The 20162-nt window shown below is 35.7% G+C and overlaps 1 protein-coding gene across 4 annotated transcripts in view; it reads left to right on the top strand.

Annotated features, from left to right (window-relative positions):
- The window catches only part of osbpl9 (oxysterol binding protein-like 9), a 27575-nt gene extending 8674 nt beyond the window's left edge, over positions 1–18901 (top strand). For 2 of the 4 annotated variants that reach the window (XM_039675743.2, XM_089119762.1), the window contains 21 exons: positions 29–102; positions 3843–3938; positions 4051–4098; positions 5088–5117; positions 5209–5259; positions 5811–5849; positions 8447–8540; positions 8712–8816; positions 10460–10619; positions 11024–11130; positions 12290–12408; positions 12492–12577; positions 13215–13392; positions 13496–13580; positions 13825–13935; positions 14018–14081; positions 14181–14321; positions 14803–14881; positions 14962–15053; positions 15775–15910; positions 17434–18901. In XM_039675743.2, the coding sequence (XP_039531677.2) occupies positions 29–102; positions 3843–3938; positions 4051–4098; positions 5088–5117; positions 5209–5259; positions 5811–5849; positions 8447–8540; positions 8712–8816; positions 10460–10619; positions 11024–11130; positions 12290–12408; positions 12492–12577; positions 13215–13392; positions 13496–13580; positions 13825–13935; positions 14018–14081; positions 14181–14321; positions 14803–14881; positions 14962–15053; positions 15775–15910; positions 17434–17508 (1970 nt within the window). In that variant the 3' untranslated portion in view covers positions 17509–18901. Of the gene's footprint in view, positions 1–28; positions 103–781; positions 1001–3842; positions 3939–4050; positions 4099–5087; positions 5118–5208; positions 5260–5810; positions 5850–8446; positions 8541–8711; positions 8817–10459; positions 10620–11023; positions 11131–12289; positions 12409–12491; positions 12578–13214; positions 13393–13495; positions 13581–13824; positions 13936–14017; positions 14082–14180; positions 14322–14802; positions 14882–14961; positions 15054–15774; positions 15911–17433 lie in introns of those variants that run through there. The other 2 variants (XM_039675761.2, XM_039675751.2) reach the window with 2 other exon arrangements.
- The last annotated feature ends 1261 nt before the right edge of the window (positions 18902–20162 follow it).

The raw sequence follows: 20162 nt of genomic DNA on the forward strand, positions 1-20162 counted from the left end.
GATGTGTTTTTGGATATTTTCCCCTCAGCCCGTGACGCAGACGAGCGGGAGAAGTGGATTCATGCCTTAGAGGGGACGATTCTACGCCACACCCTTCAGCAGGTAAGAGCCACATCTAGGCCACATGTACCATGATTACACCTCAGTCAAGTAAAGAATCTTCTCTATAATATGCTTAGACCTCATTCAATTTTTGGGGGATGCTTTGTGACTTTTATTCCATGTCTGTTCATTTTGAGTGCTTTGGGATGTACTCCTAAGATCTGTAAAGTAAAAGTTTATTATTATTTTATGTATTGTAGTATTGTTTTTTTAATGCGAGTTTGTGAAATATTAGCTTTTTTAAAGAATTTGAAAACTACAAAAAAGGCCTGTAAGAGATTTTGAGGGTAATGAGTGCACTTGACGTGTAGACCTGCTCCATACCGACGGTAGAAACCAGGACTGGCTGAGACGAGCATGTGTTTTTACTTAATTTTTTCCTCATTTGTTGTAAATAATTGCTGAATATCTCAGGCTCACTTTTGTTCTTTCCCTCATCCTTTCCTCTCGAAGATCTCTCTATTTCATTTTCACCTTAGCTCTGTGAAAAAGAAAAGAAAAAAAACCTGCTGACTGGCAACTGCGTGTACCTACTCGCAGAGTGTGTGCAGCCATCCGGTCACATGATCTCCGACAGCCAATCACAGCTTTGCTTATTCAGGCAGCCCCCGTGCAGCAATGGCAGATCCAATCACAGCAATGTGTTCTACCGTCTGTATGGTTAATGCTACTTTTTCTTCTGCTTTTTTTTCTTATGAGGAAGTCCTCTTCCTGGTCAAGGGTGGTTTATAGAACGGCTCTGAGTTCAAGCGACTTAGCCAATAGGTACTTTTTCACCTTATATGCCCCTCCTTTAGAGGGGGAACTTACAGGAAAGGGTGTGTGGGATGATACAGAAAGTGTTTCTCTGAGTTTGGATCAGATTTGTGGAGGAATGTCCTGCAGTGGCAAGAACCGAGTGAGTATTTTTGTTTTGTTGAAGTTTATTGATGCGTTAAATGGGTCACGCTCTGTGTATGAGTGTGGACAGGTAGGGGTGGGTGTGTGTGTGTTTGCAAATAGAGAGGGCACGGGGCACAGTTGAATGCGTAGTTACTTTTCTACTGACTTGTGATTTGTAATCTCAGCCATATCATACGTGAACAGTCAGTGTTGCCATAATAGAGCACGTGACTTGTGGTTTTGCTTTTTAAATGTGTCACTGGTGGGTTTATCTCCTAAAATGCACAAAGATAGCCTAAACTCCTCAGCTTCAGTTGATTCATATTTGAACTCTTTGCTGTTGTGTTAGATGTTCAGATTTTCTGCTATGAGTCAGACTGAAGGAGTAAGTCAATGGGAACAGCTTCCTGTCTGTACAATCTTTATTTTTAGGTTTGGGTTAACTTGTTAACAGCTACCATGTTGCTCTCAGCATGCCGCAGCTTTTCTCTGCCTGGCACAGGATAAAATAATTATGTAAATGCTCTCTGAGGGTCGCAAATGCTTGTTCGAAGTTATTTCGGTAATTTGTGCATACCAAAACAGCAGATTTCAGGGCTGATGGGAGTTGAGATGTTTATGGTCCCTGTTGGATATGACCAAGCATATGTTCCTGAACTTAACTGGTAGAGAATTTTGGTTCAGTTCCCTGGGAATATGCTTTTTTTTTTTTTTTAGAAAAGCGATTTCCGGATATATATCAGTCGAATCACAAATTTGATGCTCCCTTAATCAGAAATGTATCCTTATGTTGATTTTTCAGTTTAAGCCAGTAAGCTATGATGTTTTTCTTCACTGTAAAAATAATATTTTCATGATTTGTAATCATTTTTTTCTTTTGTCAAGTCAACTTAGATCATTTATGTAGTTCAGATAACATAATATTTTGAGTTTCTGATGATTAAATCAATCTCCTTCATTGTATTAACTCAATTTTTCCGTTTCAATGAACTTAAAATTTTAAGGCAACCAGGTTACTTATTTTTTTTTTAAGTTAAACCAACAATATGTTTTTCTAGTGTTGGCATTTTGTGACTTTTCTCATTGAAGGTAACAAACATGGCTGCTAACCCCAGCTATAGCTAGTTCTATCTATGCCAACAGTTTAGTAGTATATACTATTGTATTCACTAAACTCTGCTTAGGCATGACTATAGTTTATGCATCTGCCTGCTATATTCCTCTTGTGACTGACAATGCTAAGAGTGTAACACACATTTGTGAATTGTGTTACGAGTTGTCGCTATTTCTTGCTTTCATTCCAGCTGTTAATTATTCCTGCCTTTACTGCTTTGGGTGTTAGTTTTAGCAGGACTGAATGTTTCATAAAAGCACTCCCATCATTCAGGTACAAAGGACATAAAGGTTAGTATAATCAGGCCATGCATTCAGAGTGGAACTTGATCTTTAGTTAGTTTTAAAAGGTGCAAAACTCTCATTAAAAGCTTGTATGTTTCCACATGCATGTGTTGGCAGTCGACTCAGTCAATCACATGCATTCATACTGATATTCCACTTAACCTTTGATTCCTCCGCGGATTTGCGTCGCTTATGCAGACTTTGACCTTTTTTTTTAATGTTTACCATTTTGAGCGTCGGTTAGCTGCCCATGGCTTTTCTTCATTTTCCTATGCAGTTTAGTTCCACCAATCTCCGCTGTGGGGGCTTTTCCAAGTGTCGACAAGAACCAAAGCTCGCGGCAGTGACCCCCAGACCAGGAAGTACCTCTCTTATATAGGCTACTGCCAACATTGCCTGTGCCTGTTGCCTCAATACCACCTGGACTAGCCGCTGTTAGCTTTAGTCTTTATTGTGAAAGTTTAACTGAAAGGTCTAGATTAGCTTAAGGTTAAATAAGGAAAATAAGGAAATGTGGTAATAATATGGAAACTGCTTAATTGGTTCCCTGGAAGCTGTTTTAAGATTTTAGTGTGAATTCTCTTGTGTAATTCTCTGAATTTGTGTGTGATGTGAATTTAGAAAGGACATCATGTGTAATGGGAGGGTGTGATGGCATAGCATGTGCTGTAAAAAGTGGTTTGTTTAATGGAGAATGAAATGGGAATACATTTTATTTGATATTAATTATTTTAAAATGCCTTTATATGTTTGGGTTCATGAATCCATGAAAATTTAAATCGACACCTAAACAAACAATTTTGTGAATATTTGCTAGATTTCTGTTCTGTGTGTGCTGAAAAAAAGTGTTTGTACATGCACTGTGAAAAATATTGGTTTAACAAGTGAGTTAATCCAATGAAGGAGATTGATTTAATCACCAGAAACTCAAAATAATAAGTTATCTCAACTAAATAAATTATTTAAGGTGATTTGACAAAAGAAAAAATGTTATGATAACAAATCTTGAAAATATTTTTTTTACAGTGTAGGATAAAAACAAAGATTTTCTCACTCTTTGCTTTAACCTTGAATTGCTTGAATCAGTTACATTTGAAGAGGGATTAGAAATGTTGTTTTGCAAGATAATGATCATCTGTCCTCATGTCCTAGAAACATCTGACATAACTCGTTGCAGTGTTTAATGTGCTCCGGATGATCTCACTGGTTGTTTTATTTTGTAGTTGTATAGAGACAACTGTATTTTGCAGTTGAGTCCCTCACAGGGTCTGATCACTGTTTATGCCTGTTTTCTAATTGTGTAATTCAGTTAAAGCTGTTAGAGAGAAATGTGAACGGGCAGGGAGCAGTTTTGCTCAGTTCCCCTCGAAAGCAGAACATGACTGCGTGCTTAGGACACCATGAAAGCTTTTATACACTGGAATAGGACTGAAACTGGTCCTTCTCACTTTCGCTTGCAGGAGACAGAAACAGGATTCGTTCCCAGCGTTCAAGACTTCGACAAGAAGCTAGCCGAAGCGGACGCGTATTTGCAGATTTTGATCGACCAATTAAAAGTAAGGCTATCATAAGACCTCATTATGACTCAAAAGAGCCTTGTATTTTGAGTTGGTGTATCATTGTTCACATACACGACTGTCTAATTTCTGTTCTCGTTGCATCTTCTAGCTCTTCGATGAAAAGATAAAAGACTCTAAGGAAGATGAGTCACGCAGAGTAAGATATGAACATTTTTCTATATCATCAATGGTCCATCTTCTGTCAGACAGTATATGGCAGAGATGGTCTACTTAAATTACAGTGAGAGGAATTGAAACGCCCAATATGGCGGCTCTATTTAAGGATGTCCCACCTTCCAAATAAAAGGAACCAATCGACCAAGTCATGCAAATGAAATCTAGAAAAGAATTGAAAAAGCTAGTTAGCCTTGCTAACTGAAAACACAAAGAAAGGGAAATGTTTAATGTGACAATTTTCAGCCTTGGTAATGTGTTATGTTATATTAAAGGGGTCATCGGATGCCAATTTTCCAAGAGATTGTATGATTCTTTAGGGTCTTCATGTAAAGTTTGTCACATACTTTGGTTAAAATTCCTCAATGGTTGTGTAAATCAACACCATTTTTACCTCCTCAAAAACAACTCTGTTCACAGCGACCTGTTTCGGTGCATGTTTCTTTAAATGATAATAAGCAATATGAATGAAATCCAAACGGCTTGATTATTGAGAGTGTTTAGGCTTTTAAGGATTTTAAAAAGACCATATAAAAGTGAATTTTGCATCCGATGACCCCTTTAACATATTTAATTGTTGAAAATTAATAAGCTATCGAGTTATTTTCAATCATTACCAATAAGGAACTAAATGAAATATCCATATAAAGTTGAGCAAGTGGAATTGCTTTGGAATAGAATGGAGGAACAGGTAACTGCTATAAAATGTCAATTTATTTTATATTAAAATTGCCATATACACATTTCAATTTGTAAATTGTTCACACGTAATGAAATGCTAAAGGTTCTTCAGATACTAAATCCAGAGAGACACATTTAAAGCCTATTTAGGGGATGGAAGTCATTTGATCTCAGGCTTTCATTTCTGCTTTTTTTTTAGGTTTTGTAAAGGTGAATCTTTGTTTATAATCCAAGGGCATTTGACAAATCTAACTGAAACTGTCCTTTTCTTCTTCATTGTCCAATACACAGAAAATTGAGAACCTGAAGGACACGACTTGTGTAAGAGCGTCTCCACCTTCACCCTCTTAATGCATTTTAGATCTAATTTTGGCAGTGTAATGCATTTTCATTTCTTGTTTTTCTTTTTTAGAGTATGGTAGAGTCCATCAAACACTGTATCGTACTACTTCAGATTGCCAAGGTAAAAAAAAAAAAACGCTTGTCTCTTAGGCTCATAATGTGAATGTACCTGTGTTTCGTCTGCCCACTCTGTTCATTTTTGTCTCGTGCAACCCAACCTGTAATTTTCCAGAACCCTGTTAATGTTTATTTTGCCAAGATTATGAACATTCCAGCAGGTACCATTATGGTTTTGAGAGGGGACGCTAAAGCCACATTCACACAGCAGCAGAAAATGATTGTCTGTCTTGATTTACAGTGCTAAATATGGTTATGCTCACATGTTGACCTAAACATTTGACGGATAATAGAGCTTAATTGGACAAAAAACATTGTTTCGAATGTAAAAATAAGACCATCTGGTGTTGTAGAAGTTGCCAGCTTTGAGTTATTTAATTCAATGACTTTAGCAGACAGTATTTGGCTCACTAGTGTAAGCTGTACTATATATTAAGTATCCATTGTTATTGGCTAAAATTAAACCAGAGACAATTTGCACCATCTTTTGTGGCTTTCTCCCTGCTGTGGAGTTGCCTTATTTCTCAATTTGTGTTTTCTTTTTAAAATTTGAAGGATCAAAGTAACGAACAGCAACACGCAAACGGACTGATAGTAAGTTTTAACATTCCTCAGCAATGAACTAGTCTAAATCAAATGGTGCTACTGTTCTCTCTTCCACTGAAATCACATTTTCTCTTCAGTAAAATTGAATCGAGATGTGCATGACCTTGATCTGAGGGCTCGGCCCACCACATCCACGTCTCTCTCTTTTTCTCTCTGCTTTCATTTTTCTCACTCTTCCTGTCGGGTAATTCTGGGTCTGTCCTTATCTATGGCCACAATTAACAACAAATTTAAACCGCAATAGAGAAATATATCACTGACAGTGTGATTGAATCATGTCAGACACACATACTTGCACACAGAATTATTATTGATTTTCCATGGTCATACATGCTATTGAACCACGTAGGACAAATTGATGCAGTCTATTGCGACCTACCCAGAGGCTCACATCGGATCAATAACCACCAAGGCTAGTGCTGGAGTGACGTAATCACCAATTACATGTAACCCTCCTCTTTAGTTTGAGTTGGATTTGGCTAAAAACAAAAAACAAACGATATGTCAGCCAGTACTGATATACTGCGCATCCCTAGTTTGAGCACAAAAAGTTGGTTTGAAAATCCAAACTCAAATGACTCAAAAACAAAATGTCGTGTTGTGTTTTGGGGAATTGAGAATCTTCCCTCGGAGTCTGTGATTTGCTGTCTTTTTGCCGCTGACCTGAGTGTCTTTGCCTCTTGATTTAATCTTATTCTAGTGTTTATGTATTTACTGCAGAACTCTAATTGCTCCAATGAGCTTTTAATTAAGAGCGGCAGCCTCCGTTACGGTACCACAAAACACGGATTATTCAGAACAATAAATAATTGTGATTAAATCCTTTAAAATTCCTTGTGCAGAAAAGCCCCTCCAATCTCATTTCACTCATTTACCTGCATGTCTTTTTTTCTCCCTTGTGTGTTTTCACATAGAGTGACCTCACCGCTGTGTACTGTGATGTCAGTGTTTCACAGTGCATGCTGGATAGAGATTATTTATCTCTCTGCATTGCCTATTTAGTGTGTAATACTCTGGATTATGGGTTAGTCTTGTCGTCATGGACGCAGAGCTTAATAGCTTGGTATCTGAGTCTGTGCCGACTGACAGACGCTCAGTGTTACCATAAGGCAGAGATTGACACACAGTGATTTTTGTATATTAAGAAGATTCAGTGTGATGGACATGGGCCACAGCTGTGAGGTTGCTCAGTTGGACTCAGTGCATTATAAAACACTGAATCTGATTCACTAATTTACTTCAAATCTTTCTCTTGAATTTTAAAGCCTCGTTGATTATTTGTGTCTCTGTGTAGAAAAAATATGGATATAAAATAGTTAAAGACAGCATGAAATGGCATTATAATGCATGTAACCTCCATAATATGACATTTCTCAGTGTTATAGAATAGTTCGAGGTAAATAATATAGAGGAGATTGTGTGAAAAAGTATTTTATGCTTACCAAGGCTGCATTTATTTGACCAAAAATACAATAAAAACAGCAATATTGTGAAATATTATGTTAATTTAAAATAATTGAATATATTTTAAAATGTAATTTATTACTGTGATGGTAAAGCTGAATTTTCAGCATCATTACTCCAGTCTTCAGTTTCACATGATCCTTCAGAAATCATTGTAATGTGTTGATTTGGTGTTCAAAAATATTTTATGCTTAATATTTTTTCAGAAACCGACCGTGATCCATTTTGTCAGGGATCTCTGATGAATAGAAAGTTCAAAAGAACAGCATTTATTTGGAATATAATTTTTTGTAACAATGTAAAAAGTCTTTACTGTCAATCTCGATCCATCTAACCCTTTCGCTAAATATTCAACAAAATTTGCACTGTTTTTCACACTAGTGTGCTTTAATGTTTACCCAGGAAATTTGTTTTGAAATGCTTTTAATTTGTAAAAAAATAAATAAAAATGGAACAATCACACTTTTGTTCCCAGTCAAAAATGATTTATGCTTGTTATGCGATATTATCACCAAATTTTGGATTCAGTCTATTTTAATTTAGGACAGGTTTTGTATTTGATTTGCGTCCTTACTGAATACAAGTGATTTCTAAAAAAAAAAATCTTACTAAACCTCGAACTTTTGAACGGTTGAGTAAATGGCGTTAATTTAATTATTAATATAATTATGTTGTCTATACCAATAAATCATTATTTTTTACATTTTTTTGAGGGAAAACGCAGAAATGAAGAGTCCACTGTAGAGTCCATTGTTTTTACCCTGTACCCTTGTTTTTTTCTAATCCTTTTTTAAGGAAAAAGTGTATCCTAGCCACTCTAAAATAAATGATCATTACACTTTCAAAGAGCATCTATCTTTGTTTCTCTATAAAAGGAATAGTTATACAGGTTTAGAACAACATTAGGTTGAGTAAATAATGACAGAATTGTCATATTTTGATAAACTATCCTTTTAAACACTTTAAACACAGTAACTGAAAAACAGCCCTTAAAGTTCCCCTGAGGATTTCTGTGATAGTTGTGTTGGGCATTGAGAGTGAAAACTCCTATGAGACGGTGTATTTATAACATGTTTTCCTATGAGAGCTGTGTTTTGTATCATGTCTGTGGTTCTCTGCAGAGCACCATAAACCCAGTGGATGGGGTATTCCAGCCTACCCCTCTCAACCCCTCTGTAATCAGTGCCATGCCAACGCAGACCACTCTACCCACAGGTGAGCTGTCTATCTCTCTCTGCATTTAATCCCTAATAATGTTGTATGTGCTTATTTTGAACGCCTTTTGGAGTCCACTTATTTGGAAACTCTGAAATTAGATTTGGTTTGCAAATATTGTGTGCATATTTTGGGCCAAGAGCATAATGATGGGTGTGTGTTCATCCATAGATGGAGCTCAGGTGTGTAAAACAGAACAGAGGCCTTCTTCTTTACCCATGGGCCCAGTTGTCACAGTGATGGGGAGCCTTCAGACTCCCACTCCCAACAGCACAGGTACGAACCAACAGTCGTGGAAGTAAACACATAAATCTAAAGGGTAACTTATTATATTAGAAAAAAAATGTCATGTCCCTTTCACACAGGAGAATAAATTTCAACACTTACTTCAGCAAATGTAAATGCGATGTTAAACTATTGCCATTTTTGCTTATTATTATTGTTGAATTGGGTCATCAAAGGTCAACAGATAATATTGGTTAATAAAGTGGGATTACATACATAAATTGTGTATTATTTAACATTTAATTATTCAGGTTTGCTTAAGTTAATAGTTCACATTTCTCTGTTTTTATTCATTTTGAGGAATACTGATTCTGCTTTTGCGCAAGTGGGATGAGTGTGCATGCTCACATTTAGTCTCTAGATCTGCTATTACCTTCATTTTTATACAGCACACACAACGCCTTTGCATTTACTCCCACTTTCTCTCAACATGGGGACTGGAGAGGTGTCAGTCAATATATGGGAAAACAAAGTAACTTGCGTTACTTATTTAAAAAAAAGTAACACATATTTTGGTGTAAATTTAAAAGTGATCCATTTCTTAACTTGAGTGACATAACCCCTGACACTGAATGTACATTTGTTATTATTTTTGTGTATATATATATATATAATGCCTTCTTTTAATGTGAGTAGAAAGCAGTATTCCCGTAGTATTACGCTGCAGTGGGGATGCAGGCAGGGCTGTTCTTTCTGCAGTCAGGCTGTTTTCCCCTGACTGCTATTAGTGCTGTATACAGGGGCTTAGAGAGTCCAGCTTCTGCTGAGGCGGTGCAGGAAGAGCTGAGCTCAGCAAAAACACAGCCGATCGGTAGCACTCTAAACAGCAATGCAGGAAAATACACATAAAACAGTCAAGAGCTCCAAAGTGCAGACTGTGAATCAGGATTTCCATATATATTTGTACCGAAAGTGCTTGCGTTGTAAGCAGGGCTGATTCAATTAGAGTTCGTTTAGCATCTGAACAGTCTTGGTTTAACACAACCAAACATTTTATTTATTAGCCTGACAGCATCACAATTATATGCATGTATATTGTGTCTTACTAGGCTTTTTCCTTCTTTCTTTTTTTACATCCCTGAACTACTTGCAATTGTATTGTGATTATTAGCATTTTTAAAGATGTTAATGTCCTCAACTATTCCAATAATAAAATCTAATAAAAACATAGTCCTCTAATATGTACAATTATAAAATCTAATAATACGTATAAATCTAATAATAACAATAATAAAAGCAGAGTCATTGTCTTAAATTGAGTTTAAAAACCGGTTGCTTTTTTGGGTCCAATATTTAGGCCTAAACTTAAAAAAAAAGTGTATTTCACACTGTCAATGTGATGCGTAGAGTGTCTGACATATTGGCATTTTTAACAGTCATACCTTGTGCTTGTGAAATCAGCTCAGTAGTGTATTACTAAGTGTGTAGATGAGCTTATCGGCCAAGCTGTTTATTTGAAGCCCACATGCAAGCCACATAAGCAAAAGCATAAAACCTCTTCAACCCATAACAGATGCTATACTGACTGTCAGCTGTGGTTTTGTTTAAATGACTGTGGTTAGTCATAGATCCTTAGCACATTCATATTTATTCTCACATATATTGGTTTAATATTTCCTTCTTGTGGTTTTTAGGGAGTGGTCCTTCAGCTCCCAGCAGCAGCGTGACTTCTCCCAGTCACATGAACGTACCGCCCCACACTGTTCCTGACTTCTCCTATTCCAGCAGCGAAGATGAGTTTTACGACGCAGATGAGTTTTATCAGAACAGCACCTCACCGAAACACTGCACAGAGTGAGTTAAACACACCACACTGAAACGCTGAATAGTATAAGTAGTGTACATAAACAAATACTGCATCAAAACAAAACATAAAACATGCAAACACACACTTGTATATACAGTAATTAAAACTCATTGAAATACTGCTGCACAAGTAAATTATAGTGGCACCGGCCCACACACACATTAAGTAACAGTGCATTATGTGAAAGCAATACTGCTTAGAGATAAACAGACTCGCACTCCCCCACACTATTTACTGCAAACCATAAATGAATTAACCAAAACACAACACACTGACCGAATTAAAACTGTACACAGACTCACTTACAATACACACACAAACACTGTCTTATATCGCTACTTAATTTATTCTGGATCTGGAATAAACTGACATTATTCTTGTGTCTCTGCAGTCCAAACAGAACAGCTGCGGGGAACAGTAAAGACAGCACAGCCCTGAAACGACCAGACACCAACGAATCAATTAACTCCTCCATGTCGAACGGCACCACTGATGCAGGTACACAAAACACACACACATATCCTTCACTGTTATGGTTCCCAAAATGAATCGGAGCAAATATTGTGCTTCGTCCTGTGACTTTTTGTTTGATGCTGGTGTTAAAAGTGAAAATACACACTTTATATATACACATACACATCTCATCATATAAACACATGCTTGTGTAATGTAATATTATATGTAGGACTGTCAAAATTAACACGTACATATTCGATTATTATTGTTTATATATAATGTGTGTGTATATATATATATATATATATATTTGTGTATATATTTTATATATATATATATATATATATATATATGTATACAGTTATATTATATATAATACAGTCATTGAAGAGCAATAAGACACAAAAGAGAACACAGTGCGGCACGACCGCGTGTCTGTGAATCTCCTGCCTGTGTGACGCACACACATGACTCGTGCTCACAGAAAGCAGCTTCAGACAGAACGAACAAAAACACAAAATTATGCCAAATGCCCGTTTTTGCGAGTATCCTCGCAAGTAGAGTCTCAAATAAGTTAAATAACAAATGAAACGTAAAGAGTTGTGAGAAAATGGGATGCGTTTTAGATCCACATCATGTGCGGCAGGTCTTAAAGGATTAGTTCACCCAAAAATGAAAATTATGTCATTAATGACCCACCCTCATGTCGTTCCAAGCCCGTAAGACCTTCGGAACACAGTTTGAGATATTTTAGATTTAGTGCCTCCATTGAAAATGTATGTACGATATACTGTCCTTGTCCAGAAAGGAAATAAAGACATCATCAAAGTAGTCCATGTGACACCAATGGGTTAGTTAGAATGATTTGAAGCATCAAAAATACATTTTGGTCATAAAATAACAAAAACTATGAGTTTATTAAACATTGTATTGTCTTATATCATATATCATTTTAATTAATTAAATGGAAGTTGGAGTAGTTTTTTTCTCCCCTGTTGTAAAGTACATCTCGGTGAAACAACTTCTCAAACAAGACAAAATGTAGTGCACGACTTGATTTTGTTCTTTGTGAATTGATTGGATCATTGAATCATTGTCGTTTGCAATTGCTGTGATCTCATGTGAGTGACAGTTTGTCCCGCCTGAAAAAACATGCATTTGCTGTTTGCCATGTTCATTGGTTGCTGTGTATTTTTCTTAGATCAGTTTGACAGTCACGATGAGAGAGATGATGACGGCGAAGGTGAATCTGTTGAAGAACACAAAAGTGTCATTATGCATCTGCTGTCTCAAGTGCGACTTGGCATGGATCTCACCAAGGTAAACAAACAGCCTTCTCTCTTTCATAATCTCTCTTTTTTCCTTAAATTTCGGCCTGCAATCCATCTTTGTCATCCTCAAAGGTCGTCTTGCCAACATTTATCTTGGAGCGGAGGTCGTTGCTGGAAATGTATGCAGATTTCTTTGCACACCCGGATTTGTTTGTAAGGTAATGCTCATCCTGTCATGTATAGATCTCACATCTGTTCTACCATATGGACTTATGATTCTGATGAATGATTACAGCGGCGCTGTCATTATTGAGTAGTTTGACAGTAGCTAAGCTGGGTTTTTTGTTTTTTCAACCAGAAGCGGAATATTTCAGAACAAGCAGAGCAAGAATATTTTCTGATATTTTTAGATTTAGCAAGTTGATTGTTTGAGACTGTTCATTTTAATAAACTGGTATGATTTAGTGATTAATTTTAATCATTACTTTACATAGTCTTTTTTTGGCAGGGAAATAAGTGCTGTTTTATCTCATTTCTTATGTACTGTATTAAGGCACCTTTTGTTAAACTATTGAAGCTAATGACTTTTCGTAAAGGGAAGCTTCCCTACAATCGTACTAATATAAATAATGAGCAGCTTGTAGTTTGACAAGTTACAGTTTCAAATAGCTTCCGCAATACCACTAGTTTCACCTGGGCTGCAGCTCGCAACTCATTTCATTTACTACTTGTGTTTCCCAGTCTAATCATGATGAACTCATTTTTTTATGAAGCACTGCTAAGTTTTTGTCCTTATAAATACTAATACTAATACTTAAGCACTAATCTTGTTGATTTGTCTGGCATGTTTTGCAGTATTGCAGAGCAGCAGGATCCAAGGGACCGCATGGTGCAGGTTGTAAAGTGGTACCTCTCTGCCTTTCACGCTGGTCGGAAAGGATCTGTGGCCAAGAAGCCCTACAACCCCATTCTGGGCGAGGTGTTCTTCTGTCATTGGGACCTGCCCCTCGAAACAGAGGACCCTGCTGCTTCTGTGAGTGTTTGTAGGTCTAAAAATAAGTAGATGCATTACATTCTATAATAGATTTGCTTTGAAATTTTTGACTTTCTCCCTTTCTCACTGTCTGTCTTTTTAGGAATCTGTATCAGATGGGCCAGTGCCGTGGAGTAGCAAAAACAGTGTGTCATTTGTGGCAGAGCAGGTTTCTCACCACCCTCCTAGTAAGTGCTCAACTAACTAATCAAACTTTATCCCTGAGAGCAATAGTATACCTAATAACTAATTTAATTGATCGTCACCAGTGGGAGAAAATAGATCCAATGTACGATTTCCTTAAATCAATTTTTGGTACTAAAAAGTCAAATAATTAAGAAGTCATTTTAAAAAACTGTGTTTTTCACACAATTGTATAATTTCTTATAAAATGCTTTAATCAGTTTTTCTGACACCATTGTCCTTTTGCAGTATCTGCGTTTTATGCTGAGTGTTACAGCAAGAAAATCCAATTCAACGCCCACATCTGGACGAAATCGAAATTCCTTGGAATGTCAATTGGTGTTCATAACATTGGTCAAGGTAGTCACGGACATTGTCACGTCATAATTAATAGACATCAGTTCTATTGCTGTGCTTAATTGATCTCTCCTGTCTGCTGTAGGTTGTGTGTCTTGTCTTGAATATGATGAGCACTATATTCTTAATTTTCCCAATGGCTACGGGAGGTAAGCATTGTTTGATTCTATCACTTTTAACAAACTGATGTATTTGAGATTTCTAGAGGACGAAGGAGGCATCTCACCCATCTCCCTGTCCTCCTATAGGTCAATCCTCACTGTTCCATGGGTTGAGCTGGGTGGGGAATGCAATATTTCCTGTTCCAAATCTGGCTACAGTGCCAATATAGTTTTCCACACCAAACCCTTCTATGGAGGAAAGAAGCACAGGATAACTGCGGAGATATTGTAAGTCAAAGTGTTACTCGCTATAAAAGCAGTGTTTATGAGTGAAAGTCAACTGATTTTAAATGAATAAATATCACTTAATTAAACCGCCTGATAAATTTCAAATTAGGACATGAATTTACAAAAGTGGTAAAGCAGCACAGTGTTGTCTTTGAGTTATTATGATAAATTCATGCAGAAAGAAATCAAATTTGTATTCAAATGCATAAAGTATTTGATATGTGAAATTAATATCCATGTTAGTAGAGAATATTTTTATTCTTATTTATTTTTATTGATAGAAACTCTTACAAGATGTTAATTGTGTGTAGGAAGGATCCACATTTTGATACATTCAAAGTCGTATTTAACAAAAGGAATATACACATGTACAACCCTACAAACACACCTTACAAGGATGATGATTTTCAATTTTACCACCAAAACACCAAATTAGTAGAGAATATTGAATAATATCCTCATATTATTGTCCTTCTTTTAGTGCCCCCAATGATAAGAAGTCATACTGCTCCATAGAGGGAGAGTGGAATGGTGTGATGTATTCAAAATGGGCCACCGGGGTAAGTCTGAACCCTAGAAAACAAGAAAAGGAAGTACATTCAAGAATAAAATTAAAGTGACATCGTTTGTTTCCTCTCAGGAAAATGCAGAATTCATTGACACAAAGAAATTGGGCATTGTTAAGAAGAAGGTTCGGAAATTGGAGGACCAGTTGGATTATGAATCCAGAAGGTGTGTAGGCCAGATTTTTCTCTCTTCTTTATAGATTCTGAAACGAGATTTGCCGCAACGTGAAACGCCTCCAAAGTCCATTTTCTCTTAAGCCACGTTGCAGATTCAAACACTTTTTAATCTTGGGCTTGAGTCTGTGACAAGTCATGGGAAACCAGCCTTAAAAAGCGGGTTTGAATTTTGTGTATTTTTAGAATTAACTTTAATCCTTCTGGTTTTTAAATCTAATTAGTATTACTGAATAATGTTTAATATTTTTTTCAACTCGATCTGGGATGGTTTGTAAGGTGATTTGGAAAATCTGTGGTTGAATTGTAAATCTGGTCACTAAGGTCACTAATCAAATAAGTAAATTTGTAGAGTAGATGTGTGATGATCTTTGCACAGAAGTTTTGCACATACTTGTTCATTGCTGTTATTAAAGCAAAAAATGGGATAAATCAAAAACAGATACATTTTCAAATTCAGTTTTTCAATTCAACTTTATACTAAAATTATTATTCTAATAATAAAATTGCAAAATAATTCACTAATGGACTTTTGAACCCCACAGTATTTAATTCCCTGTTGCACTTTATTTATTCGCTGATCTTCATAAGGCTATTTTTGTGATCCGGCTCCTCTGGGGACCTGCTGAAGTGATGTTTATTTCTGCTTGGGTACCTCTGTGAGATGATCTGATGCAGTGCGTTTTTTTTTTTTTTTTCTGTCTGGCTGTCAGTTTGTGGAAGGACGTGACAGTGAACCTGAAACTCAAGGACATTGATGCTGCGACGGAAGCCAAACACAGGCTAGAGGAGAAACAGAGGGCTGAGGCCAGAGAGAGGAAGGAGAATGAAATGCAATGGGAGACGAGAGTGAGTGTGCTTATGTACACACACACATTTGGAGGGGAAATATGCTGTGAGAAATAATGAGATTGAAATATGACTCTGATAAATGGTTCTTAATTGGTTCCTGTCGCTAATTACAGCATGTTCTTTAGCTGAGCGTTATGATGCAAATAGCTGGATGTTTATAGGGCCCAACAGTGCTTGACAATTTTTCATTTACTCGAAGTAAATGAAATGTTTAAATTAATTTACTCTCAACATATTTCAACTGTTCAAAAAACCAACCAACTTATCAATTAAACATTTTTTTGTTATTTTGTAAAATGAAGTTAAAATTGCATTGACTTATGGTTTCTATAGAAGCATATACCTTTGATTAACATTTGAGCTCATGGTAGGACTGTCTGTTGTTGCCAGACTGGATGGAAACTACTTGTTCTAAGCCGATTTTTTGGATGAAATCTGGGATATGGATTTAATCATTGTAAAATGTGTTCTCATTGGTGCCTGAAAGCATAAGCAAATCAATCTAAATGTTTCATAAAGGAACATTCTGCTCATATCTAGAGCCGTACTATTGAGCTTTAATCAAATAATAAGGATGTTGGCTTCATTTACAGTTACGAGTTACAGTTGTGAGATTGTCTAACATGGGTTTTCAAAACTGATTGCTGAAAGGGATGTTAAATAGAAAGTAAATATTTTTTTTTGTAACTTTTTTAAAATGTATTAATATTTAAAAAATAATATAGACATTATAAAGATACATTATATGGGTAACACTTTAACTAATGTTAACAAATTAGACCTTATTGTAATGTATTTTAGTTAATGTATGTCTTTGTTAATGTTAGTTAATAAATTGAAGTTAGTTCACATTGCATTTAGTAATGTTAACAGATACAACTTTTGATTTTAAAAAATGTAATAATGTTGAAATTAACTTTAATACATAAAGTTTAACATCTTAAATGAAATATATTCTAAAGTGTTACCATTTATATATTTATATTTTTTATATATATTATAAAGATAATGTGTAATTATTTTTTAATGCGTGTATGCATTTACTTTTTTATATATATATATATATAAAAAATTGCTTGCAACTGTGTATATATGTGTGTGTATATATATATACACATGCATGAATATATATATATACACACACACACATATATATATATATATATATTATATATATATACATGCATACGTGCAAATTTATAATTTTCCTTATAATATAATATATTTTTCTCACATAATAAATGGGTCTATATAAATTAATATGTTGTTGTGTTTTTGTTTTAGGAAGGGGCTCGCTCACTCGTTTCAGAACAAAAATTTTGAATGTGAAAATGAAGCAGATTTGGATCTTGTTTTTTAGCAGAAACTATTTTGATGAAATGTTCTCTAAAGATATAAAAATGTGCTCTAATATAATGTGAAACATTATATCTTATTTACCATCTTATTTCATGAACTGAAGTGTCTTGCTTTCAGATCAATGCTTATGTTTAATGTGTGATTTGTTTGTTTCCCTGCAGCTGTTTCATGAGGACGGTGAATGTTGGGTCTACGACGAGCCTCTCCTGAAGCGACTAGCATCGCAACGACACTGAGGCCGTTTCCAAATCCAGAGTCTAGAAAACAGAACTCTCTCGCAAACCACTTTTCTTATTCAGCCTTGGAATGACTGATGAATGAACCCTTACAGCTTTGCATTTTCGAAGTTTGAACGAATAAACAAGAAGAAAATACAAACTTAAATAATCTATACAAATAAAAAAAACCTCCCTGCTCGCTAGTTCAACACTTGCACCTCTCTACCACCCCTTGAGGAAGAAAAAACACCACAAACACAAAGACGACGTGATCAGAAGCCCTTCAGCATCACAAATCAAACAAGCGCTCTCGTCTCGGCAAAAGAAGAACGATCCCACTGGACGTCTGTCTCTTTCACTTCTGAAGGGTTGAGGGGTTTCTATCGAACAAAACTGAAAACTACAGCGTTCTGTATCTCAGGGAAGCTGCGGACTGAGGATTGAAGGCTGTATCTTAATGTTCGAAAAGCCTTAACGGTGGAATTACAAAGTAAACAAAAAGAGAACTTGGTTCACATACTGCTAGCTCCAGCTATTTATATATAGAAGATATGATATATTCTTGTTTTCCATTTTTTTTTCTTCTTTCTCTAGGGCAATAGTAACTGTTGGAATATTCAAATTTGACAGCAACCATTCCCTTTATGTTCTGCTCCATCAGCCTTTTAAGAGACAGTTTTATGCTACAAAAGCCACAATGAGCAAAATGTACCATTTACAACATGGGGCTGAAATTTAAGACACATTTGCCATGATTATTATCCATTCCAATACATTTTTGTTTTGTTTTTGGGAATGATTTGATATGCTTTTTTTTATAGAATGCTGCTTGACTTCCCACATAATTTATCAACTTAGTATATTCTAAGACTGTCCAGTAGAAAATCGTAATGGTGCACAATAAAACCATTCGACAAATCTGTGCTTCTACCGCTGAGGTTAAGCAACGTTATCACAAATTGCCCTGCAATCTCTCTTTCTGTGAAATGTCACGTTTTAATCCAAATAAATATGTTTCATATAGTCATGTATCATGAAGATTTGATTCTCCTCTTGAAGGTAAAATGATATTAACAGTCTGGAGTCACTCAGGACAGCTTTTACTCTTGATGAATACGTGGAATGACGTCTATATACGTGGTGTAACACTTGCAACAAGCAAAATCAAATTGTATTATCCGTTTTTTTTACATGCAATATGAGCAAAACTGGCAAAACATTATCACTGTTATAGCTTAAAAAGCCATTTGCTCTTCATCTTCTGTAGTAAATCTGAAGCCTTGCCATATGCAGTAAAGTTCACTTTCGCCTAGTATTGCTTTCCAGAGGCAATCCCAAACAATTTGCCTGACAATTGATTGTACCAGATTTCCATGTATCAAAATATAATATTAAATCTCAGTGAGACCAATTTGTGTGAGAAGGTTGAATGCATTTCTTGTTCCAGACATCCGGAGTCGATTGAGGTGATTTTATTTTAGGTGTAGGTGCTTACTTTCACTTTATTTCATTTTGAAAACTACAAGGCATTTTTTTAGTGTGTTTAAAAAAAAATTTTTTCAAATGATGTAGATCAGACTTAAGGTGATGATACACAGGGCAACTTATTGAGCAATGTTGCTGGGCAATCTTGCAGAGAAATTGTTACTTGGGCACTTTGCCATTGAAAATGTACAATACAACATCTGGATAATATAGATCGGTCGTGGGCCCTGTGTCTCATCTGGTTGCCTGTTGACGGCAACATTGCTCAAAATGTTGCCCTGTGTCACTATCTTAAAAATCTTTGGTCAAAATGTGTGGAAACCCTGCAAGTAATACATATTCAGTACATCATTTTTCACAGTAACTTTTCTTGTTTGTCATAACCTTTACCCTCATCTTCTCCTTGGGACATTTTGACCCAAAATTAATTATTAAAAAAAAAGTGTGATCATCAGAGTGATCCAAGAATTTAGGACTTGCGCACACAAAAATTGGCTGGATTTGAGGACTTTATGTGGTTGACGTAAAAAAAAAGTAACAAATACTTCACTGCTGGGTCATTTTGACCCCTATAGGAATTAATGGAATGTGAGGATTTTTTTTTTTATTTGTCAAAAAATTTAATCTGGCACAATCCAGAACAAACACACAAATGAATGCATGAGACTATAGAAAATCCACAATGTAGAATACATGCATAAACACACAGACACACACACACATCTGGGGTAGGGGGGTGTTTTTCACCCCACACAAATGGAAAATATGAGTTGAAAGAATGTGCTTAAATTATATAATGATAAATATCTACAAAACAATTTTCATTCAAAAATATAATTATATCAAAATATAAAATATATCAAAATGAAATAAAACAAAGTATAATTTTGGTGATTTGGGTCATTTTGATCCACCAGGGTAGGGTTTTTTTTTTTTTTACATTTACGGGAGAAGGAGGGTTAATTACCAAGATATCTCGTGTTTAGTCTACAGCAATGCTATACTAAACTTTAGTGGTTGTTCTCAAGATAGAAGTGTTCATGTAAATTTGTTCTGCACACAAACAGAATGGGTGTAAAATAACTCTCTTGCAGTGACAAAGATTGAAAACACATTTTGCTTTGTACCAAAATATTGGCTTGAAATTGGTCTTTGTGGATGTAGTCTTTTTAAAGTGCTTTAAGAAA

Source organism: Pimephales promelas, chromosome 14, assembly GCF_988280905.1.
Source record: "Pimephales promelas chromosome 14, fPimPro1.hap1.1, whole genome shotgun sequence".
In the NCBI taxonomy this organism is placed as follows: domain Eukaryota; kingdom Metazoa; phylum Chordata; class Actinopteri; order Cypriniformes; family Leuciscidae; genus Pimephales; species Pimephales promelas.